Source organism: Oncorhynchus gorbuscha, linkage group LG10 (genome assembly GCF_021184085.1).
Source record: "Oncorhynchus gorbuscha isolate QuinsamMale2020 ecotype Even-year linkage group LG10, OgorEven_v1.0, whole genome shotgun sequence".
Classification (NCBI taxonomy): domain Eukaryota; kingdom Metazoa; phylum Chordata; class Actinopteri; order Salmoniformes; family Salmonidae; genus Oncorhynchus; species Oncorhynchus gorbuscha.
In genome coordinates this window covers 36949895-36975468 of record NC_060182.1, presented here as the reverse complement: position 1 = coordinate 36975468, position 25574 = coordinate 36949895, and the positions used below count along the sequence as shown (strand labels likewise).

Below are 25574 nucleotides of genomic sequence, written 5' to 3'. Positions count from 1 at the left end.
AAAAGTACTCGTTACATTTCGAATGCTCAGGCAAGACAGAATTATGATCCAATTCACGCACCTATCAATATAATGCGTTGTCATCATCACTACTGAATCCAATCTGATGGACTCACTAAACACAAATACCATGTTTGTAATTGATGCCTGAGTGTGTCCGAAAAATTTAAATAACTGCCGTCTTGTGTACTTAATATAAGAAATTTGATGTATAGCATTTACTTTTACTTTTGACTTTTACTCAAGTATGACAATTGAGTACTTTTTCCACCACCATACTTAAATACATTTAAAACAAGATAATTGTAGACTTAAGTAGTACTTTACTGGGCATCTTTTAATTTTACTTGAGACATTTTCTATTAAGATATATTTACTTTTACTCAAGTATGACGATTGAATACTTTTTCCAACACTGGTCTTTGGTCACAAACATCAAGCAGGAGAGTTACTGATAGCGAGTGGCTTAATAACATACTTTATAGGGATGGGGAGGTTAGTCTGTTATCACAATGACACTGTAACTATAGTGGACAAATATATAAATTCAATAATTCCCCTTTCTTCAAAAAATCAGTTGACATTGAAATAACATTTTGGTCTCCCATACCATTTTATTGTATTTTCAACATTGCACAAACTATTTTCCTTTTTGAAACTTTACAATTCTTTTAATGTTTTATTTGGTTCCAAGTGAAACATTCAAAGAAAAGAACACCCTTGGACCAAACATGTGGGAGGTTCAATGATGCTGTGGGGTTGCTGCCTCTGGTACTGGGGGCCTTAGACGTGTGCAAGGCATCCTGAAATCAAGGTGTTTTGGACTCTAATGTTCGACCTAGTGTCCAACAACTGGGTCTCCGTCGAAGAGTATGCATCTTTCAGCAGGACAATTACACCAAACCCATTAAAAACACCCAGGAATGGTTAAAGAAGAAATTACGATACTGTCTGTTCTGTAGTGGCTAGCGTTGAGTGCAGGTCTGAATCACATTGAAAGCAGCAGTTGGTTGAAGTCACCCCTCAAACTTTGCAGAATTGGAGCAGTTTTCAGCTCAACAGAGGGCCAAGCTTCCAGTAGAAAAGTGCAGCAAGCTGCACTTTTGGCTACAATAAGCATTTATGGGCAGTTATCTTGGCCCTGCGATAGACTAGCGTCCTGTCCAGGTGGTGTACTTGTACATCCAGCTGCCTCACTCTTCAGAAATAGGATATACTGTAGGCTCCTTCTCCTATGAGCCATTTCATCTGTCAAGGGTACCAATATAAACTGAACAAAAATATAACATGTAAAGTGTTGGTCCAATGTTTCATGAGCTGAAATAAAAGATCCCAGAAATGTTCCATACAAACAAAAAGCGTATTTCTCTCAAATGTTGTGCACAACATTTGTTAACATCTCTGTGAGTGAGCATTTTTCATTTGCCAAGATAACCATCCACTTGACAGGTATGGCATATCAAGAAGCTGATTAAACAGCATGATCATTACACAGGTGCACCTTGTGCTGGGGACAATAACATGCCATTCTAAAATGTACGGCTGTCTCAAGTTTTGAGGGAGCGTGCAATAGGCATGCTGACTGCAGGAATGTCCACCAGAGCTGTTGCCAGAGAATGTAATGTTAATTTCTCTACCATAAGCCACCTCCAACATTGTTTAAGAGAATTTGGCAGTACGTCCAACTGGCTTCACAACCGCAGACCACATGCAGACCATATAAAAATGTCCCAGCTCTTCCATGGCCTGGATACTCACCAGACATGTCTCCCATTGAGCATGTTTGGGATGCTCTGGATCAACATGTATGGCAGCGTTTTTCCAGTTTCCCCCAATATCCAGCAACTTCGCACAGCCATTGAAGAGGAGTGGGACAATGTTCCACAGGCCACAATCAACAGCCTGATCAACTCCATTGTTCTGAGCAGAGAACAAATAACAAATAGAGTACTCTGAAAGGTAAATACTTCTGAATGTGTGAGTGTGCCTGTTTGTGTGCAGGCTGTAGTAGGTTGGCACACCCCCCCTTGGGTTGTGCGTGGCGGAGATCTTTGTGGGCTATACTCGGCCTTGTCTCAGGATGGTAAGTTGGTGGTTGAAGATATCCCTCTAGTGGTGTGGGGGCTGTGCTTTGGCAAAGTGGGTGGGGTTATATCCTGCCTGTTTGGCCCTGTCCGGGGGTATCATCAGATGGGGCCACAGTGTCTCCTGATCTCTCCTGTCTCAGCCTCCAGTATTTATGTTGCAGTAGTTTATGTGTCGGGGGGCTAGGGTCAGTCTGTTATATGTGGAGTACTTATCCTGTCTTGTTCTGTGTGAATTTAAGTATGCTCTCTCTAATTCTCTCTTTCTCTCTTTCTTTCTCTCTCTCGGAGGACCTGAGCCCTAGGACCATGCCTCAGGACTACCTGCTGTCTCCAGTCCACCTGGCCGTGCTGCTGCTCCAGTTTCAACTTTTCTGCCTGCGGCTATGAAACCCTGACCTGCTCACCGGATGTGCTACCTGTCCCAGACCTGCTGTTTTCAACTCTCTAGAGACAGCAGGAGAAGTAGAAATACTCTTAATGATCGGTTATGAAAAGCCAACTGACATTTACTCCTGATGTGCTAACTTGCTGCACCCTCGACAACTACTGTGATTATTATTATTTGACCATGCTGGTCATTTATGAACATTTGAACATCTTGGCCATGTTCTGTTATAATCTCCACGCGGCACAGCCAGAAGAGGACTGGCCACCCCTCATAGCCTGGTTCCTCTTTAGGTTTCATCCTAGGATTTGGACTTCCTTGGGAGGTTTTAAATAAGTGTTTTTAAAGGGATACTTCAGGATTTTGGAAATGAGGCCCTTTACCTACTTCTCCGGCGTCAGATGAACTCTTGGATACCATTGTTATGTCTCGGGGGTCCAGTATGAAGGAGGTTTAAGATAGTTTTGTGAGCCAATGCTAACTAGCATTAGCACAAAGCAGATACCCATAGACCTACAGTCATTGCGTTAACGCTGGTTAGCAACTTCCTTCAAACTGCACACAGAGACATAAAAATGGTATTCACGAGTTCATCTGACTCTGGGGAAGTACACTGTCAAAATCCCAAAGTATCCCTTTAAGCCTTGAGACAATTGAGACATGGATTGTGTTGGTGTACCATTCAGAGGGTAAATGGGCAAGACAAAATATTTAAGTGCATTTGTACAGAGTATGGTCGTAGGTGCCGGGCGCACCATTTTGAGTGAGTCAAGAACTGCAACGCTGCTAGGTTTCATACTCAACATTTCCAGTGTGTATCAAGAATGGTCCACCACCCAATTTGAAACAACTGTGGGAAGCATTGGAGTCGACATGAGCCAACCTCACTGTGGTACACTTTCGACACCTTGTCCATGCCCCGATGAATTGAGGCTGTTCTGAGGGCAAATAGGGGTGCAACTCAATAAAGCTGATCCTAATGTTTTGTATACTCCGTTTTATATATACAGCATAAGGTACGGTGTCGGTGAAAAACATGATGTTTGTACATTATAATAGTATGACAATTTAAAGTATAGTTGCTGCCAATATCCAGCTGGTTAGTGATTTTGTGTAATTAATGCATACAGTTTACACCGGTTTCATAATTTACATCGTTTTTCTAATGAGAGCCACAGAACCTTGAACAGAATCATCAATCAGGCCTTGTGTATTCCCTTTTCAGCCTTCTGTTCAATTAGTGTATCCATATTGGTTTTTAACGTACGCCTGTGTAGGAATCTGTGTAAACCAGTTTACTCATTTAGATAAATAACTGTCCTCTCATTCTAATCCACATAGACACTTACAAAGAGAATCATCAGAGGCCAGGAGGTCCAGCCATACTCTATCAAGTACCAGGCGTAACAGGGACCACTACCGTGGAGCCACACTCATCCGGGCCCAAGTCGGTGTGTGTCTGCTGCCCACTGCTGGAAACCGTGAGTACTGACTACAATTATGGGATGGATATCGGTGTACAGTGTACACAATAGCATATTTGGGTGGATTCATCTTATCTCGAACGGGTTTTGGACAATTCTATTGGTCCTAAATTGAAATGAAAGTGTTTTGTTTTTCTATCACTACAGCCACAACAACATCATACTCATCAAGGTAAGAGACTTCAATGGTGTTACGGTTGTTTGTACGGTTGTTTGTACTTTATATTTCAGTTAGTCTGCTCACTGCGCATCTTCAGATGCTACTGCAGCCTAGACACTAAAACCCATAACTTCACTCCGTCCCTGTTGATCCCTGCTTCTGATTGGTCAGCATCTGATTGTGCGCCTTTGCTATGGTTGTGTGTGTTCTAGCTCAGTGAGCGAGCCCAGCTCAATGCCTATGTTCAGCCTTCCGCACAGCCAGAAGACAACACCCCTGGTCTCCAAGGGTACACCACCTGTACGGTGAGCGGCTGGGGAGCCACCCCGTATCTACAGCTACTACCTGTCCCCTGTGCTGCGGATGTGTAGACCTTACTGCCACTACTACTGCTACTATTGCTACTACTGCTACTGCTGCTGCTACTGGAGGACCACAGACAACATGATGTGCGGTAGGACCCACTTTGGTGGCAAGGACTCCTGTCAGGTAAAGCCTAATCTCGGCACCCAGAACCAAATCCTTAACATCTGTCACAAGAGCCTAGGTATAAACTGGTGTGAATAATAGGGCGTGGCCCTTAAAAACTGGGCCAGAGCCAATGGGGATATTTACCGTTTGGATTAGGGAAATGTATGTGTTCAGACAAGGGAAATCAGATACTGGTCTCCAGGTCATAGGATATGTATGCTATGATCTCTTAATAATAAAATAATCATATAAATGTATTAAACTTCTATAGCGCTTTTCAGAATAGACATCTCAAAGCGCTTTATAAGCAAACAACAAACAAACAATCATGACATGTCAGGTCAACCAATAGAGGCCAAGTCTTTGAATGCTGCGTCCTTTGCGGATGGAGAGGGTCATTTCTTGGCTCGAGTTTGAGCGGAGGGAGTTGGTCAAAGTTACTAACAGTTCCTTTGTAGCACTAACAAAAGGACCAGAGCTTTTGTTCACTATTGTGTCTTTTGTGTTATTGTTCTACAGGGTATAGTAGAAATTATATAGGAAGAGAGACTGCAGATTCTTTCAAACAACAACTTTATTATAAGATTTGCAAAAATTGAGTATTTCAATAATTTCAACAAGATCAACAATTCCCGCATGTTTCCACACAGCTAAATTCCTGTGGATTGTGGAAACAGGATGCCACATACTGCGGTCGCACCCAATCGGCTCTTATCTGTACACCCAGACTTATGACTAAGTCACAGAAGACAAGCCTGCATCAGCAAAAAATATGAACATGCAGTACCAGTCAAAAGTTTGGACACACCGACTAATTCAAGGGTTTTTCTTTATTTTTACTATTTTCTACATTGTATAATAATAGTAAAGACATCACAATGATGAAATAACACATATGGAATCATGTAGTAAATAAAAAAGTGTTAAACAAATCAAAATATATTTTAGATTCTTCAAAGTAGCCACCCTTTACCTTGATGACAGCTTTGCATGAGGAATGTATTACACAGTCTTGAAGGAGTTCCCACATATGCTGGGCACTTGTTGGCTGCTTTTCATTCACTCATCAGTCCAACTCATCCCAAACCATTTCAATTGGTTTGAGGTCTGGTGATTGTGGAGGCCTGGTCATCTGATGCAGCACTCCATCACGCTCCTTCTTGGTCAAATAAACCTTACACAGTCTGGAGGTGCATTTTGGGTCATTGTCCTGTTGAAAAACAAATGATAGTCCCACTAAGCACAAACCAGATGGGATGTGCAGAATGCTGTGGTAGCCATGCTGGTTAAGTGTGCCTTGAATTCTAAATAAATCACTGACAGTGTCACCAGAAAAGCACCCCCACACCATCACACCTCCTCCTCCTCCATGCTTCACGGTGGGAACCACACATGTGGAGATCATCTGTTCACCTACTCTGCATCTCACAAAGACACGGTGGTTGGAAGCAAAAATCTCAAATTTGGACTCATCAGACCAAAGGACAGATTTCCACTGGTCTAATGTCCATTGCTCGTGTTTCTTGGCCCAATCAACTCTTTTATTCTAATTGGTTTTCTTTAGTAGTGGTTTCTTTGCAGCAATTCGACAATGAAGGCCTGATTCTCCTCGGAACAGCTGATGTTGAGATGTGTCTGTTATTGAACTCTGTGAAGCATTTATTTGGGCTGCAATCTGAGGTGCAGTTAACTCTAATGAACTTATCCTCTGCAGCAGAGGTAACTCTGGGTCTTCCTTTCCTGTGGCGGTCCTCGTGAGAGCCAGTTTCATCATAGCGCTTGACGATTTTTGCGACTGCACTTGAAGAAACTTTCAAAGTCCTTGACATTTTCTAGAATGACTGATCTTCATGTCTCAAAGTAATGGCGGACTGTTATTTCTCTTTGCATATTTGAGCTGTTCTTGCCATAATATGGACTTGTTACCAAATAGGCCTATTTTCTGAAAACCAGCCCTAACCTGTCACAACACAACTGATTTACTCAAATGCATTAAGAAGGAAATAAATTCCACAAATGAACTTTTAACACCTTTTAATTGAAATGCATTCCAAGGTGACTACCTCATGAAGCTGTTTGGGAGAATGCCAAGAGTATGCAAAGCTGTCATCAAGGCAAAGAGTGGCTACTTTGAAGGACTGCACAAGTGAAATATATTGTGATTTGTTTAACACTTTTTTGATTACTACATGATTCCATGTGTTATTTCATAGTTTTGATGTCTTCACTATTATTCTACAATGAGAATATAGTATAATAAATAAAAACTATACTGTTAAACAATGGACAATTATCTAAGTAAAAACAGCATAGTATGTCTAATTAAACTGCATAGCATGTAATTAATTAATTTCCTCCACAAGGGTGACTCGGGCAGACTCCTTATCTGCAATGGAAACTCATGGGAAGTCAGCGTGCCAACCCTTACTTCCCAGGAGTCTACACTAAAGTGAGAAACAATGACAACCCCATCAACTGAATCAAGACCAACGTCCCAGAAAGATGCCTCACACAGGGATGAGAGGGGTTCCTAAATGAGTCCCATTCCACCCCTGCTTGCCACAGTTTGAAACCATATGAACAAGAGCAGTGGCTGTGACTCTGAGCAGAGTCATGTATTTATAGAGAGCGGGGCCATTGAGGTTTCTGCATTATATTCATTTACATGATGCTACAAACATTCTATGGCAATCATGTTAGCACCCCATTAACATTACATGGGAAATATTTATATATTGCTATGTAACTGAATGTTTAAAAGTTGGTCCAACACTCTAAATATATGGTCCTGGCTCTGAGTAGAGGGCAAACACAGAAGCAATAGTATGGGATAACACAAATATATCATGTAATTCTGTGTGGAACAGCCCCATGCCAAACCACAACTTATTCATTTTATTATACATTTTTGATGAACAGCTTTGAACAATGATTCTTGCTTACAAGCAAAAACTAAAGCAGGAAGTACCAGTGGCTCGCTCAATACGGAAGTGGTCATGACACGGATGCTACACTACAGGACTGTTTTGCTAGCACCCCTGCTTGCCACAGTTTGAAACCATATGAACAAGAGCAGTGGCTGTGACTCTGACTGGAATATGTTCCTGGGATTCATCCAATGGCATTGAGGAATACATCACCTCAGTCAACGGCTTCATCAATAAGTGCATCGATGATGTCGTCCCCACAGTAACTGTATGTACATATCCCAACCAGAAGCCATGGATTGCAGGCAACATCCGCATCGAGCTTTAGGCTAGAGCTGCCGCTTTCAAGGAGCGGGAGACTAATCCGGACGCTTAAAAGAAATCCTGCTATGCCCTCAGACAAACTATCAAACAAGCAAAGCGTCAATACAGGATTAAGGTTGAATCCTACAACACCGGCTCTGACGCTCGTCGGATGTGGCAGGGCTTGAAAACTATTACGGACTACAAAGGGAAACCCAGACGCGAGTTGCCCAGTGACGCGAGCCTACCAGATGAGCAAAATGCATTTTGTATGCCTGCTTCGAGGCAAGCAACACTGAAGCATGCACGAGAGCACCAGCTGTTCTGGGTGACTCTGTGATAACGCTCTCGGTAGCTGTTGTGAACAAAACCTTTAAACAGGTCAACATTCACAAAGCCGCTGGGCCAGGCGGATTACCAAGATGTGTCCTCAAAGCATGCACGGACCAACTGTCAAGTGTCTTCACTGACATTTTCAACCTCTCCCTGACTGAGTCTGTAATACCTACTTGTTTCAAGCAGACAACCACAGTCGCTTTGCCCAAAGAAGCAAAGGTAACCTGCCTAAATGATTACCGCCCATGGCACTCACGTCGGTGGCCATGAAATGCTTTGAAAGGCTGGTCATGGCTCACATCAACAGCATCCTCCCGGAAACCCTAGGCCCACTCCAATTCGCATAACGCCCCAATAGATCCCCAGATGATGCAATCTCAATCGCACTCCACACCGCCCTTTCTCACCTGGACAAAAGGAACACCTACTGTATGTGAGAATTCCGTTCATTGACTACAGCTCAGCGTTCAACACCATAGTGCCCACGAAGCTCATCACTAAGATAAGGACTCTGGGACTAAACACCTCTCTCTGCAACTGGATCCTGGATTTCCTGATGGGCCGCCCCCAGGTGGTAAGAGTAGGCAACAATACGTCTGCCACGCTGATCCTTAACACTGGGGCCCCTCAGGGTGTGTACTTAGTCCCCTCCTGTATTCCCTGTTCACCCACGACTGCATGGCCAAACACGACTCCAACACCATCATTAAGTTGGCTGACTACACAACAGTGGTAGGCCTGATCACCGACAACGATGAGACGGCCTATAGGGAGGAGGTCAGAGAACTGGCAGTGTGGTGCCAGGACAACAACCTCTCCCTCAATGTGAGCAAGACAAAGGAGCTGATCGTGGACTACAGGAAAAGGCGGGCCGAACAGGCCCCCGTTAACATTGACAGGGCTTTAGTGGAGCAGGTCGAAAGTTTCAAGTTCCTTGATGTCCACATCACCAACGAACTATCATGGTCCAAACATACCAAGACAGTCGTGAAGAGGGCACGGGAAAAAAAATCCCCCTCAGGAGACTAAAAAGATTTTGCATGGGCCCCCAGATCCTCAAAAGGTTCTACAACTTACAACTGCACCATCGAGAGCATCCTGACCAGTTGCATCACCGCCTGGTATGGCAACTGCTCAGCATCTGACCGTAAGGCGCTACAGAGGGTAGTACCCAATATATCACTGGGGCCAAGCTTCCTGCCATCCAGGACCTATATAATAGGCGGTGTCAGAGGAAAGCCCATAAAATTGTCAGACCCCAGTCACCCAAGTTATAGACTGTTTTCTCTGCTACCGCATGGCAAGCAGTACCCGAGCGCCAAGTCTAGGACCAAAAGGCTCCTCAACAGCTTCTACCCCCAAGCCATTAGACTCTACCCCTGCACACTGACTTGGTACCGGTGCCCCCTGTATATAGCCTCGTTATTGTTATTCTTATTGTGTTACTTTTTATTTTAGCCTACTTGGTAAATATTTTCTTCTTGAACTGCACTGTTGGTTAAGGGCTTGTAAGTAAGCACTACACTTGTTGTACAAAGTCTACACTTGTTGTACAAAGTCTACACTTGTTGTACAAAGTCTACACTTGTTGTACAAAGTCTACACTTGTTGTACAAAGTCTACACTTGTTGTATTCGGCGCATGTGGCAAATAAGGTTTGATTTGATTTGAAACTATGTCTTTACAGATATCGTAGGCACCAAACACACAGCACCACTTCATGTGGCTCTTAAAAACCTGCTTTTATATCTACAGCTGTCAATCAATCCCCTCTCTATTTCTACCTCTTAACTCTCTCTCTCAACACACTCTCACACGGACACAGATACAACACAGACACTGACAAAGAAAGTGTTGTTATGACAGACCTCAGGATCAATGACCTCAGGGTCGACGAAGCAGACACAGAAGCCAGCAATCACTCGAGTGAAGAAGAGAATGAGGATTGGATTAAACCTCTTATTTACCAGTCCCAGGGGGCCAAAGAGTTTGCCTACTGTCCCTACAGCAAGTTCCGGGTGGGGGCAGCCCTGTTGGCACATGATGGAACCGTTTTCACAGGTGAGGGGCTTACAAATAATAATATAATAATAATACATGGGTTGGGGGCTGATAAAATGGTTCCATTGATTTATTTGGTACAGTATGTTGTGTATTTAACTCTTCAGATTTAATGGTTTAACTCTTCAGACTGCTTGAATAAAGCAGTCATGACTGCTTATATCATTGTTATCAACAATGAAATAGAAGATGTGCCTTCTGTATAGGAATGGAATTACTAAAAGGAGAATAATAAGTTATAAAGTTTATTGTTGTCAGAGTGGCTGGTCTGGCCACCATCAGTGGATACAAACAGCATTTTCCTCATTCAATATTGGTAAAACATGTTTGCGATCAAAAACTCCTGTGCCTGTTGAACTACTGCACAGACAGAATATTTTTCTTTTTAATGTTTGGCCTGGTCGAGACTAACTTGTTGTATAGTTTTCTGTTTCATTTAAAATATATATTTTTTGACACATTAGCGTTTAGATTGTTTAGACGTTCCTACTTTTTGACCCCCAAAAAGTATTTAGGTGTTTCATTAGATTCATTTCTCACAATGTTGACTATTGTGCAGGTTGGTCAGTGGTGCCAATGTTTTGATTTCCCTGTGCACTTAGTAATTATTAGTATTGATACTATGACATTGGTTGTTAAGACCAAGGCAATGTTACATTTGTTGCATTCATTGGCACTGCAATGTTAAGTGATTGCAATGCAAGTCCTCAGTAGAGTAAAGGCTTGGTAAATCAAACATCTTACTTAAAAGTAAGAATCCCTCCTCGTGTATATTTCGCACTGAAGGCTTTCTACAGAACTAATTATTCTAATCTATTCCAAAAATTTTTTAAGTAGGTCTAAACCTTGTTTTAATACTGTTTTTTTTATCCTGTTTTGCTTTGAATGATATAACAAAGGCCTGGTCGAGACTAACTTGTAGTATAATTTTCTGTTTCATTTAAAATATATATTTTTGACACATTAGCATTTAGATTGTTTATGGATAATCCTGTCAGAGAGGGGTGGGTCAGGTGAGGCAAGTAGCCTAGCGGTTAACAGCAACGGGCCAGTAACCGAAAGGTCGAAAGGTGAAAATCTGTCTATGTGCCTTGTCTGTCTTGAGCAAAGCACTTAACCCTAACTGCTCCAAGTCAAGAGCGTCTGCTAAATGACTAAAATGTCAACGTAAAAAAAAAATATATATATATGCCTGTACGACTAGTCCAGAGATGTACAAATATACAGAATATCTACATTCCTGATGATTTACATTCCTGTTTAGTGCAGGTCCTACAATATGAAATGTCAATAACAATATATGACAGTCAGACTGCCCTCAGCAGCATCACATTTAACCCTCTAAGTGTTATCTGAATCAAGAATGATCATGGAGATTCATTAAAATACTTTTATAGTGTTGTTAAGGATGAAGACGTGTTCTGTATTTGATTTGATACCATTCCAGACATTCCGGGAGCTCTTACGAACACATAAAACATTAACTAAAGCATCCTCCTTATTTCTTAACAGGATGCAATGTAGAAAATGCAAGCTACAACCTTGGTCTCTGTGCAGAGAGAACAACTATTGCAAAAGCTGTTTCCGAGGGATACAGCCGTTTCAAGACTATTGCCATTGCCAGGTGCAGTATTCCTGAACTTTGCCTTGTTACCGAGTAAACAACAGTTGATCCAAAACAATTATTGATTCAGTTATATTTCGTCCCGTTGAGTTCATCAGACTACATAACACTTTTACATGAAATTGTTTGAGTTCACTGGGTTCTGCTGCCCGTCAGAGTGTGTAGATGGTTAAAACATTCTACTCCTATGAGGTGATCTCCCTGAAGTGTTTAAATACTACTACACTGTATTATTGTCAACATAAAATATTGGTTAACAACACAGTACTGAAAATCACCACTGCGGGCAAATGTTGGCTGATGATATAATTGATTTTGTAGTGACCTGGAAGACCAGTTCATCTCACCATGTGGAGGTTGCAGACAGTTCATGCGAGAGGTAAGTCGATTATTTATACAACTTGGATTTGTCAATGATCTGTGAATGATCGCATGGTAAAAAAAAACATTTTATGCAATCACTTTTTGACAGCACCCCCTTTTGATTTGAACAAAACATTCCATAGATATTTGCTCGTTGTAGAAGTGCTCAGAAAGTGACTTTCTGGAGCTGAATGTCGAAACATTCAAGAGATGAAGGTACTAGAAGTTCACCTATTTTGCATACCCACCATACCATGAGTCATCCATGTCTTCATCACCACTGGAAAAGATCAACGTTTGAGATTGATCTCATTTAAAAGCTTACAAACAGAGTTGTAAAACTACTTTATCATTTTGATTAAAAAAATAAAAAATCAAATTTAAAAAATGTCAAGAAATTATAAAATAGTTTGACAACGCTGTTTGTAAACTTTTAAATTATTTCAAACTCAACCATTTATCTTTTCGAGTGATGAAGACATGGATGTCTCATGGTATGGTGGGGCAAAATGGGTCAACTTTGAGCCCATTTATTTTCTTAATGTTTTGGCATTCAGGACCAAAACGTCACTTACTGACCACTTCTTCCATGAGGAAACATGTATGAAAAGTTTTGTTAAAATCAAAAAGTAATTGAAGTCAAATGGAAAGGGAATGGGAACACTGCATTGAGAATGGATCCAAGGTCTAATCCAGGAAACCTACATCTACTGTGGATTTAAAATTAATGGAATATCACAAAGCCATCCAACTATAATGGAACAACCTCAAGTAATCCAACTAATTTTTCCCTTGTAGTTTGGTGATCAGTGGTCCGTGTACCTATCCAAGCCTGATGGTTCTTATGTGGAAATGACTGTAGGAGAGCTGCTTCCTGTGTCATTTGGACCTGAAGACCTGAAGAAAAAGACCATTTTCACTACACAGAATGGGTCATAATAGTATTCACAAGACAAGATGAAAAACAGGAATCATTCATAAGTCCATGAAATGTCAATAACCCCTAGCCACATACATGAAGAATGTTAGACTTCCAATAAGACTACTAGACAATTTATTAGTATTAGATAATGGCAGTGGATATTGACTTGTGTCTCAGAAATTAGGAAAATGCCTCAAAGTGTTTTCTAACAAGTGTTGGAAATACAGTAGATTATATAAAATTATATTTGGCTACACAGCTCACTATTACTATTTGCATGTGTATGATTGGAAGTGATTTAAGTATCAATGTTAAAAATACTTGATATATTACTCAAACATATTAAAGTGCTTTAGGACAATTGAGTAAAGTTTCAATCGTTTTTAGGCCTATTTGCATAATTTGCTGACACCGGTAAAATTGTAATTGTAGCACTTTCAATTGTCTCTTTAATTCTAAAACAGGTCAAGTAACAAAATAACGTCCGGTGACTTTAACAAGGATGCCTCTGTATGTTCTAGTTTGTTTACATAACGATTTGTCCTTGTGGATTTTATGAACGACGAGGACTGATGGAGAAAGTATAAAACTTGCTTTATTGGTAAAGCATGTCTGTAAAACATGCCATCAGCAGAGGGGTGGAGTTGGAACGGTCAGTTTTCCAGTTAGGTTACTAACAGCAAAGTTCCAAGGTGAGTGTCTTTGTGTAGGACAACCAGTCCACACCGTTCAGCCTCAAACTTTCCTACCAGTTCGGTACCGATATTACCACACGTTGTTGAGTGATATTGCTACACAGCTGCAGTCCGGTGGATTCAGGAGGTTTGGGGAGCAACGGTTTGCCAATAAATAAAGTGGTGCTTTTGGTCTGGGGCAGGTTTGATTCAACGACAAATATAGTGCTGTGACATGCCAGGAAATCCAGGTAAATAACAACATGGCTTTAGGCAGCAATTATATACAATAAAAATAGCTGTAGTTAGTTATAGCCGAGCTCCGTAGTAAGATCACTGCAATGGATCGAACACTGGAGTGAAGTCTTAGCTAGGCAGCACGTTAATTAACTAGCAGATTTGAGGTCATACTAAATGTCATACTTCCTTTTGATAGTTCAGAAATTGTAGATAGAACTTGTAGATCAACTTGTAGCTATGAAAAAAGATTGCCTAGTCATAACATATCTGTTCCAGCTGTCTGAAAGGCGTTATTAGATACTGTTTGGCGTAGAAGATAATTTTTGGCCAACATTATTAACTTGTCGATACTTCCTCAATTCCCGAAAATTCTCTTCTAAGCCAGTATCTAATAATGCCAATCAGATAGCTGGACAGAGTAATGGTCTGGCAATATTTTTAATAGCTACAAGTTGATCTACAAGCAGTGGAGACCCATCATTTTGGCTGCACCACCTGTTATGAAACCCACATTTATTTGGGCTTGCCTGTTTTGCATGTTATTTTGGCATTAATATGTGTTACATATCAGTTTGCAAACAATGTTTAAAAATATATATATAACATTGAGTTAATAAAGCCACATACAAACATTGTCTCTTTTTTTGTTTTCTTGAGTAAGGCAGCTCCAAAATGCAGGTGTTTCAGCCTAGAACAGTGCTTCCTGTTGTGGTGGGGAAAGCCAGCAGAAAATACGGAGTGTTGCGCCGTGATTGGCTCAGTGTTCTGTCACTCATGGAGATTAGGTCACTGCCAAGTCTAAGGGTAGCGCTCTAAAATTCTAGCCCCTTGGGTGCTGCCATAGAGTTACATTAGAAATGCCCATCTAAGAAGGGTCAAGGTCATTGGTGACAGAAAAAAGGATGTCCCCTATGTTGAACCTAATAAACGGCTCTCTATCCACCAGGTGTATCAAACTCACTAAAAGTGGCAGTAATAAAGCCTCTCTTGAAAAGCCAAACCTTGACCCAGAAAATATGAAAAACTATCGGCCTATATCGAATCTCCCATTTCTTTTTTTTAAAAATGGGAAAAGCTGTTGTGTAGCAACTCACTGCATTCCTGAAGAGAAACAATGTATATGAAACGCTTCAGTCTGGTTTTAGACCCCATCATAGCACTGAGACTGCACTTGTGAAGGTGGTAAATGACCTTTTAATGGCGTCAGACCGAGGCTCTGTATCTGTCCTGGTGCTCCTAGACAGGGCTGCTTTTGATACCATCGATCACCACATTCTTTTGGAGAGATTGGGAACCCAAATTGGTTATTATTTGACCATGCTGAACATTTGAACATCTTGGCCATGTTCTGTTATAATCTCCACCCGGCACAGCAAGAAGAGGACTGGCCACCCCTCATAGCCTGGTTCCTGGTTTCTTCCTAGGTTCTGGCCTTTCTAGGGAGTTTTTCCTAGCCACCGTGCTTCTACACCTGCATTGCTTGCTGTTTAGGGTCTTAGGCTGGGTTTCTGTACAGCACTTTGTGACATAAGCTGATGTGAGAAGGGCTTTATAAATACATTTGATTGATTGATTGATGTCAAATCACGTTATATCTATAGTAGCTTTGATTGGACTGTCAACATCATACCTTCAAAATCTTAGCTAGTAGTCATCATCATGAATCAAGTCGACAATCTACTGGCAAATCCTTTTTAATCCTTGTCATATGAAGATAAATCATGCGAGAAATAATAGATAAAATGTTTCGGTGCTCATCGGCCATTGGACATAAACATTACAAAACAAGTTAGAAATCACAAGTTCAGCAATGGGTGATTTGTAAGGAATCAGTGGCTAACTGCAAGCATTTCAAAGTAATCATTAGCCTGCTATTCAGTGAAGTGGCTGTGGCTATTGTCCCAAGTCTAAGATTAAGGGTATTTTTTCCTAGTTTAAAATTATAAACATTCAACGTTGGATATGTTGTCAATGAAGCATGATTTGTGCAGTGCTCAAAACAACTGCTAACTCGGAACTGCAAAATCTGACTAGTGAGTTCAAGACAACTGGGCTACGACTGGGAAAATACATTTTGAACTTTCATCCAACTCGGAATTGTAAGTTGTGAACTCAGGCCTATTTCTAGAGCTACGACCTGAACATCACTGAAATCATCATGATTCAACCTTTTTTCCCCCCGAGTTCCCAGTTGTCTTGAAGCACCATAAATCCAGAAAATGCCAGAATTTGATGACAGAGGTTGCCCACGAAGGACCACCGCGCCACCCTCCTGTTCAAGTGAGCACAGCACACAAGGTGAGTCCAAAAATGTATTGTATGCTGCTGCATAAATTATGTAACATGCCAAGGAGATATGTATACTGTAGCTGAGAAAGTAATACTAAGTGTATGTAAGCTGTTAGTAGACCATGTGCCTCACCCTAATAATTTGGTCTATTTTCACCTACTGATCTGACTTGGTGGTGCACATGTAGCCTGTAGCCTGTTTTTGAGAAATGTAACCTATGGTTCTGACTTGGTGTACAAGGAGAATACTGTAAGAACCGCCCATGTTCTGAATTCTGTCGCCGTACATTTCAAAAGTGCTGAACAAATAGTTTTTTTTAACCTTTATTTAACCAGGTATGCAAGCATTTCGCTACACTCGCATTAACATCTGCTAACCATGTGTATGTGACAATTACAATTTGATTTGATTTAGTTGAGAACAAGTTGTCATTACAAGTGCGACCTGGCCAAAATAAAGCATAGCAGTGTGAACAGACAGCAACACAGAGTTACACATGGAGTAAACAATAAACAAGTCAATAACACAGTAGAAAAAAAGAAGGAAAAAATTGTCTATATACATTGTGTGCAAAAGGCATAAGGAGCGAATAATTACAATTTAGCAGATTAACACTGGAGTGATACATGATCAGATGGTCAACAAATAGTTGCATTGACTACGTTCGTCCTAGTTCACTCATTAATGTCTTAATCGAAATTGCGGATTGCCTCTTACCCGCTTGTCGTCCCCTTATGCCATAGTTTGTACATCTCAATTGTCAGTAGAAATTTCTCCACATTTCTTTAAGCAAGTCAGCCATATCAGCTATGTGTTTTTCAAAGGCAGTAAATGAGGCTGAATGAACTGTTTCGCTGTCAGACAAGGCTCTGCTGAAAGCAAGGTGTGCAGTGGTATAGTGCTATTAATGTATTGTTCAGTGTTGTGTTGTGTAGTGGCTTTGATGGCATGCATCCCACTTTTTTTGCCCCACCAAGATTTACATGCTAAAATTGTCACTGTCTACAAGTTCGATCTACAATTTCTCGAACTACCAAAAGGAAGTACGACATGTACTACAATAAAATAATAATACAATTGTCAAAATATTTTTTGTTTATTTAATTGCACAGCCATATTCAGATATCATGAACTTCATGGATTTAAAAAAAAGGAGTGGTAGAAGAAATATGAGGGAAACTCTCTATAGCCTGTTCTTACAACAAGTAAGGACAGATTATTGGGGCACATGGAGTGTGTGTTACTTTTGGTTTTCAAATATTACTGTAGAATACTGGCTGTATTCAGCATGCAATTGGCATAGTAATACGATTGTATGCCCTGTTCCCCTGCAGGCTGGTTCATCAAGCAAGGCTATTCTGAGACCCATGTCCCAGGAGCTGATCCCTGCAGGCCCTCTCACCAGGCAACAGGAAAAAGAGGAACAGATTGCATTAAACGGGTTAGTAACAGCAATCAGTCACAGCATCAACTTACTTTCAATAGACACAGAATAGCCCAACATATTTTGAGATTGTCTCTCGAAAGATTGACTGAACATAAAACTGAGTTTTGGCATGCAATCAAGAGTGCCTTTCAAGTTGATTTCTATTGACTGAACAGCTGTTGGTTAGTTTTGCAGGTATTTTGGGGACGTGTCTGCCTAACCCAATGTGATCAGGGTGTACCGGCCGTTCAAAGCGGACGAACCCCTTCTACCCGGTGCCCAGGAGGAGTACCCTGATGTCCTGCCAGACTCAACCCTGAGAGCCTGGGCAACAACCGTACTCTGCTCCTGGTCATGAAGAAGTAAGGATCATTCTCCTCCATCCATCCTCCAGCTTTATCTCAATCTCTTGGGGTCTGTTTCCCAGCCCCAGATGAAGCCAATTTTTGGACTAAAAAGCATTTGTTTTTTTAGTCCAGGATTAGGCTTAATCTGTATCCGGGAAACTGGCCCATTATGTATTATGTCCACATTCGTCCAACTCTATATTCACCCACCCCAGAGTATACTGATCTAACCTCTCCTCCCCCTGTTTCCATAGTTACCCATACACCCTGCGTCAGTGCCTGGAGGTGAACGTGCCCAGCAGGAGAGAGGGCTCTCTGATGGTGCTGCAGCTGCTGGACCTCTTCCTCATTTCAACCAACATTGAGTAATATTGTTATTTAATATCTTTACTGTGCAGATGGTTGCCCCCAGCTGGTTATCACTGACTGTGGCTGCTGCTTGGCTCAGAAAGACTCTAGTCTACAGCTGCCCTTCAACTCTATATGGGTGAACAAATATGGCAACTCCTGCCTGATGGCACCTAAGGTAATCATCCTCAGAGAAATACAATAACACAACCTGAACATCCAAACAACAAGCCCTTCTATTAGGGCTATCCCTTACTAAATAAAATCTTGGTCGACTGAGATACATTTGTTCTTTTGACCAATCGATTGGTTGAAATTTTAAAAGGTGCAGTTTTCCTTATACAGACACCCTATGTGTTTTATTAAAATCAACTATATGTAGGCTATTGAGCGTGTCTTATGCGTTAAGAACACTGTGATCAAATTATTAAGACAAACAAATGACTCAAATGGGAGCCGGGAGGACCTCCCTAGTGGTGCAGCGGTCTAAGGCACTACATCGTAAGGCGTCACTACAGAACTTTCGACAGACTGCCGTGACCGAGAGACCGGTTTGGCGGCGCACAATTTTCCCAGCGTCGTCCGGCGTTAGAGAAGGGTTTGGCCGGCCGGGATGTCCTTGTTCCATCGCGTTCTAGCGACTCCTTGTGGCAGGCTGGGTGCCTAAAAGCTGACTTCGGTTCCCCGTTGTACAGTTTTCCTCCGACACATTGGTCCAGGTGGCTTCCACCTGGACCAATGTGTCCAAGAGGACAGGTGTTAAGAGGTGTGGTTTGGCATGTCATGTTTCGGAGGACGCATGACTCGACCTTTGCCTCCTGAGCGCGTTGAGGAGTTGCACCGATGAGACAAGATCGAAATTGTGGGGTAAAATACAAAAATTATATAATATTAATATTGTATAAATCACAATGGTTACGCATGGCATGTCTGCAAGGAACGTGAAACATTGTAGCAACTAACAACTTGGTCTGGCCTGAAGCTGGCACTAGCAAACTTGCAACATTGTATAAAATATTCCGGCCTGAAGCTGGCACTAGCAAACTTACAACATTGTATAAAATATTCCTCACAAGCGTAGCCTAGGTTGTACGGTCCGCAAACACCGTGAGAATGGTAAAATACTGTGATAATAATATATTGAATCCATAAACAGAAACTCTAGTACCCAAACAGATATTGTAGATTAGAACTGTAAACGTACTACTGGTGATACTGGTGTGCCATCCCTGTGACCTTCACAATGGATTAGTCCACTGAGACAGGCGTGAATCAGACAGGTGTCCGTGTGCCATAAAAATACAATAAAAACATACTGTATATTTGCGACTGCTCGACTAAAAACATCTCAGTCGACCAACAGCCTATCGACCAGTCAACTAAATGGGTTCAGCCATACCTTCTATAAACCCTTTCTATCTATCCTTTTTTGAAGCAAACTTCGATTGTTCTACCAGCAGTTGCTGAACATCTTTTCATCTTTGCTCTTTCCAAAGGTGGCCACTGCAGTTCCAAGCCAGGGCGTGGTAATCAATTACAGCAAGGCAGATGCCAGTGCTGTCAGTGCCATTTCCTATGAGATATTTGGCCAGGCCAACCTGTTCTATGGAACAGGGGGCCTGGCTAGCAGGTGTTTCCAGGAGAAGCAGCTCCCTGCCCTACCTGCCAGTGTGCTGACATGCAGCTCGGGGCGGCAGGTAGCCTAGTGGTTAGAGCATTGGGTCAGTAACCGAAAGGTTGCTAGATCAAATCCCCGAGCTGACAAGGTAACAATCTGTCGTTCTTCCTCTAGTCAGTTCCCCGGTAGGCTGTCATTGTAAATAAGAATTAGTTCTTAACTGACTTGCCTAGATAAATAAATAAATAAAAAAATTAAATAGTGGTCAGGCTGCTCATGCAAAGGAACCCCAATAAGGTAGGAGTCTAATTAGGATTTTCAAACCTTTACTTAATTGAAAGGTATGCAAGGTATTAAAGATGAATTCAGTATTCCGTTCAGTAAATACGGGTTTGGTGCTTAGTATGCAAATCCATTACATTATCAGAGGTATCAGAGATATGCCCTGAATCAAAGACTCATATTATGCTCATATCGTTGTTTACCTGCAGTGCCCCAGCGCCAGAGTGGCTGCCAACATGCTGCATCTCAGCCTCTGGGGAAGGCGGGCCCTGGCCAATCAGGACAGCGCTGGTATGAAGACGTTAGCTGATTGGCTGCTGTGCCAGTCTGCCATGGTGCTCCTGAGAGGCTGCAGGCCCAGTGGGAGCTTGGAAGAGGCAGAGCTGCAGTACAGACGTGCTTCATGTCCAACGTGGACCTGGAAGACCTCAGGTTGTGGTGGAAATAGAAAAGTCACACTGTGAAGTTGTGGGAACCCACCAATATAAAATCATTGAATTTACCTGAAAAAGGAAAATAATAATAATGTCAAAATAGTTTCTCTCCCCATTTCCACCCATGTGGAAACAAATACAGTGCGCTCCAAAAGTATTGGGACAGTGACACATTTTTTTGTTGTCTTAGCTCTGTACTCCAGCACTTTGGTTTTGAAATGATACAATGACTGTAAGGTTAAAGACTGTCAGCTTTAATTTGAGGGTATTTTCATGCATATCGGGTAAACTGTTTTGAAATTACAGCACTTGTTGTACATAGAACCCCCATTTTAGGGGAGCAAAAGTAACGAGACATTCACTTTTGTATTAAAGTAGTAAAAAGTTTAGTATTTGATCCCATATTCATAGTGCGCAATGACTACATCAAGCTTGTGACTCTACAACTTGTTGGATGCATTTGCTGTTTGTTTTGGTGGTTTCAGATTATTTTGTACCCAATAGAAATGAATGGTAAATAACATATTGTGCCATTTTGAAGTCACTTTTATTGTAAATAAGAATAGAATATGTTTCTAAACACTTTCACATTAAATGTGGATGCTACCATGGTTACCGATAATTCTGAATGAATCATGAATAATGATGAGTGAGAGTTCGACACATATATCATACCCCCAAGACATGCTAACCTCTCACAATTACAATAACTGGGGATGGTAGCATTTTTTTGGGGGGGGGGGGGTGTATGATATTTGTGCATCTGTAACTTTCTCACTTGTGTCTAACAAATTGTGCTTGTTACACAAAAGTAAGACAATGCATGGTCCTTTACAGATTTAGCCATCGTCAGATCAGAGCAGGGCCATGTTGAGGGCCTACAAAAGTGACACCCGGGCAGTGCCCTATGAGTCTCTGACGGTGGCTGATGTTGGGGACGTCAACGTGTATGAGGCCTACCGTACAATCCTGTCCACGGGCTTGATCCACCTTACTATTGGTGAGGAGGAGCCCCCTTTTCTGCACTATGCAATCTGAGATGTGAGGAAAGTGATTTTGGACATTAATAGCAAAGGCCTACTAACTGCAGTTCGGCAGTGTTCCGTTTACCTTTCAGATGTGCCTCAAAACAACACCTGCTCTTGTAAGCTTGCATTTTTCATATGCAAGAACAACTAGAATACTTTCAGGGCCGGTTTCCCGGACAAAGATTAAGCCTAGTCCTGGAATAAAAAGCACTTTCAATGGAGAATCTCTGATGAGCACATTTTGTTTGTTATGCAGGACTAGGCTGAATCTATTTCTGTGAAACAGTACATTTGTGTCCTGTGTTTGTCAGACACGGCCCTGTGGGTCTCATCCATGTGGATGCCCAAGATTGGCCCGGGACCCCCTTCAGACGTTGTGGGTAGAAGGGCCTGCTGGACTGCAAGAGGGTTGTCCAGATAGAGCTGTGTGGAACACGCTACTCACCTGAAGCCTACGAGTGGAGCCGAGGACAGGTACACACTTCATTGTGTGTAGTGGTCTTCCTCACCTAGGGCGACACAAACATTAACAATAGTTAAAAATATAGGTCCTTCAGAAAGTATTCACACCCCTTGACCTCTTCCACATTTTCCTGTGTTACAGCCTGACTTTAAAATGGATTAAATTTAGATTTAAAAAAATAATCATTGCCCTCCACACAATGCCCCATAATGTCATAGTGGAATTCTGTTTTTACAAATTAATAAACAATTCATAGCTGAGATGTCTTGAGTCAATAAGTATTCAACCCCTATGTTATGGGAAGCATAAATAATTTCAGGAGTAAAAATGTACTGAACAAGTCACATAATAGGTTGCATGGACTCACTCTGTGTGCAATAATAGTGTTTAAAATGATTTTTTAATAACTACCTCATCTCTATACCACACACATACAATTATCTGTAAGGTCCCTCAGTCGAGCAATGAATTTCAAACAGATTCAACCACAAAGAAAAGTGAGGTTTTCCAACGCCTCGCAAAGAAGGGCACCTATTGTTAGATTGTCACAGATTCCCACGGTACTGCTGCTCATTCTGTGCACCAGTTCCGGAGGCCTATGTCACCAGCTTCTAGGGGACACTGAACTGCTTCATTACACACACCTGGTTCCTATTCTCCCTGATTAGTAATTGTATACATGTGCCCTCTGTTCACCATTGTTTTGTCTCATTACACACACCTGGTTCCCATTCTCCCTGATTAGTAATTGTATACATGTGCCCTCTGTTCACCATTGTCTTGTCTCATTACACACACCTGGTTCCCATTCTCCCTGATTAGTAATTGTATACATGTGCCCTCTGTTCACCAATGTTTTGTCTCATTACACACACCTGGTTCCCATTCTCCCTGATTAGTAATTGTATATATGTGCCCTCTGTTCACCATTGTTTTGTCGGTTATTGTTCCCATGTCTGTTGGTCTTGTGAGTACCTGTGCTTTGTGGATTTGGTTTTCGTGCTGAGTGTATTGTGTGTTCGTTATTACGGGTCACGTCCCGTGTATTGTTGTGCACTTATTATTACGGGTCTCATCCCATGTATTTATTAGAGGTTTAATCTCGCTCTTTTGTTTGGGTTACAACCCTGTGTTTTTGTGTACGTGTTTGTTTTGGGCTTCGTCCCCGTGTCTTTCATGGCATGTTGTATTTTTGGGTGGAGTATTAAAACCCCCTATTACATATCCCTGCGCCTGTCTCCAATCATTTATATGTGATGCAGCCAGCAGCATACCACCCTGCATACCACTGCTGGCTTGCTTCTGAAGATAAGCAGGGTTGGTCCTGGTCAGTCCCTGGATGGGAGACCAAATGCTCCTGGAAGTGGTGTTGGAGGGCCAGTAGGAGGCACTCTTTCCTCTGGTCTAAAAAATATCCCATTAGCCCAGGCTGTCTTTCGGATGGGACATTAAACGGGTGTCCTGACTCTGAGGTCATAAAAGATCCCATGGCACTTATCATAAGAGTAGGGTTGTTAACCCTGGTGTCCTGGCTAAATTCCCAATCTGGTTCTCAAACCATCATGGTCACCTAATATTCCCCAGTTTACAATTGGCTCATTCATCCTTCTCCCCTGTAACTATAACAGAGATAAATAGATGTGTAAACATAAAATAAAAAGCAGACATTGAATATTGCTTTGAGCATGATGAAGTTATTAATTAAAAACTTTGGATGGTGAATCAATACACCCAGTCACGACAAAGATAGTCATCCTTCCTAACTCAGTTGCCGGAGTGGAAGGAACCAGCTCAGGGATATCACATTGAGGCAAATAGTGACCTTAAAACATATACAGTTTAATGACTGTGATAGGAGAAAACAGCATTGAAAAATAGAATTGTAGTTACACTACCAACCTAATTGACAGAATGAAAAGAAAGAAGCCTGTGCAGAACAAAAACATTCCAAAACATAAATCATTTTGGCAACACTCACAGTGTAATTAAAAAGCAATGTATGACCCAGATGCAGATAGTGTCGAAGAAACAAAAGTTTATTTCTAGTACAGGGGCAGGCAGTCTCAGGGTCAGGGCAGGCAGGGGTCAGTAATCCAGTGAGGTGGGGAAAGGTATAGAACAGCAGGCCCAGGGTCAGGGCAGGCAGAACGGTCAAAACTGATAAGGACTAGAAAACAGGAGCAAGAACAGACAGGAGCAGGGGAACAAACACTGGTAGGTTTCATGAAACAAAACGAACTAGTAACAGACAAATAGAGAAGACAGGTATAAATATACTGGGGATAATGGGGAAGATTGAAACAGGAGACAACGGGCTGTGAGACATGGGGTTCCCTCTTGACACATGGAAGGTGGGATGTATACAGAGGGTACGGGGCAACAGAAGACAAACAGCAAAGGGGCTAATGACCTTGGAGATGGAAAAAGGACCGATAAACCAGGGGGAGTGTTTGGGGGATTCCATCCGGACAGACAGATCCCGGATAGACAGTCATGCCTTCTGCCCGAAACGATACAGGGGAGCCGGGGTCCGGTGACGATCCGCTTGTCGTCGATACCTGGAGGTGGGCTTGAGGAGGGCCGACCGGGCTCTCCTCCAGGTACGACGACAGCGGTGGACAAATATCTGGGCCGAAGGTATGCCGGGAAGAGCGGGTCTGTTCAGGGAAGAGCGGGTCTGATACCCCAGGGAACACTCAAAGGGTGATAAGCCTGTGGAAGAAAAGGGAAGGGTGTTGCTGGCATATTTGACCCACACAAGCTGCTGGCTCCAGGTGGCGGGGTTTGCGGAGACCAGGCAGCGCAGAGTAGTTTCTAGGTCCTGGTTGGCTCACTCCAACTGGCCGTTGGACTGGGGATGGACTCTCTATGTCCCCTATCCTCCAGGCCGGCTCGGTCCTCCCCTCCCGCTCCGTGGCTCGACGACTCATTGCGAGCTCACAGAACAGGGCTCCGGGCAGCCGAGCGGAAATGGAGGAAAACTCGCCTCCCTGCGGACCTGGCATCCTTTCACTCCCTCCTCTCTACATTTTCCTCCTCTGTCTCTGCTGCTAAAGCCACTTTCTACCACTCTAAATTCCAAGCATCTGCCTCTAACCCTAGGAAGCTCTTTGCCACCTTCTCCTCCCTCCTGAATCCTCCTCCCCCCCCTCCTCCCTCTCTGCAGATGACTTCGTCAACCATTTTGAAAAGAAGGTCGACGACATCCGATCCTCGTTTGCTAAGTCAAACGACACCGCTGGTTCTGCTCACACTGCCCTACCCTGTGCTCTGACCTCTTTCTCCCCTCTCTCTCCAGCTG

At 42.3% G+C, this 25574-nt stretch overlaps 1 protein-coding gene and 2 pseudogenes across 1 annotated transcript; all 3 read left to right on the top strand.

Annotated features, from left to right (window-relative positions):
- Positions 1–3345: 3345 nt before the first annotated feature.
- Positions 3346–7181, top strand: LOC124046882 (annotated as a pseudogene).
- A 2663-nt stretch (positions 7182–9844) lies between these two features.
- On the top strand, positions 9845–14672 carry LOC124045999 (cytidine deaminase-like). Its single transcript, XM_046365884.1, has 4 exons — positions 9845–10214; positions 11727–11838; positions 12160–12217; positions 13000–14672. Exons 1-4 carry the CDS (start codon positions 10013–10015, stop codon positions 13138–13140), a joined length of 513 nt encoding a protein of 170 aa, XP_046221840.1. The 5' UTR covers positions 9845–10012; the 3' UTR covers positions 13141–14672.
- Positions 14673–15810: 1138 nt separating this feature from the next.
- LOC124045998 lies at positions 15811–21318 on the top strand (annotated as a pseudogene).
- Positions 21319–25574: the final 4256 nt, after the last annotated feature.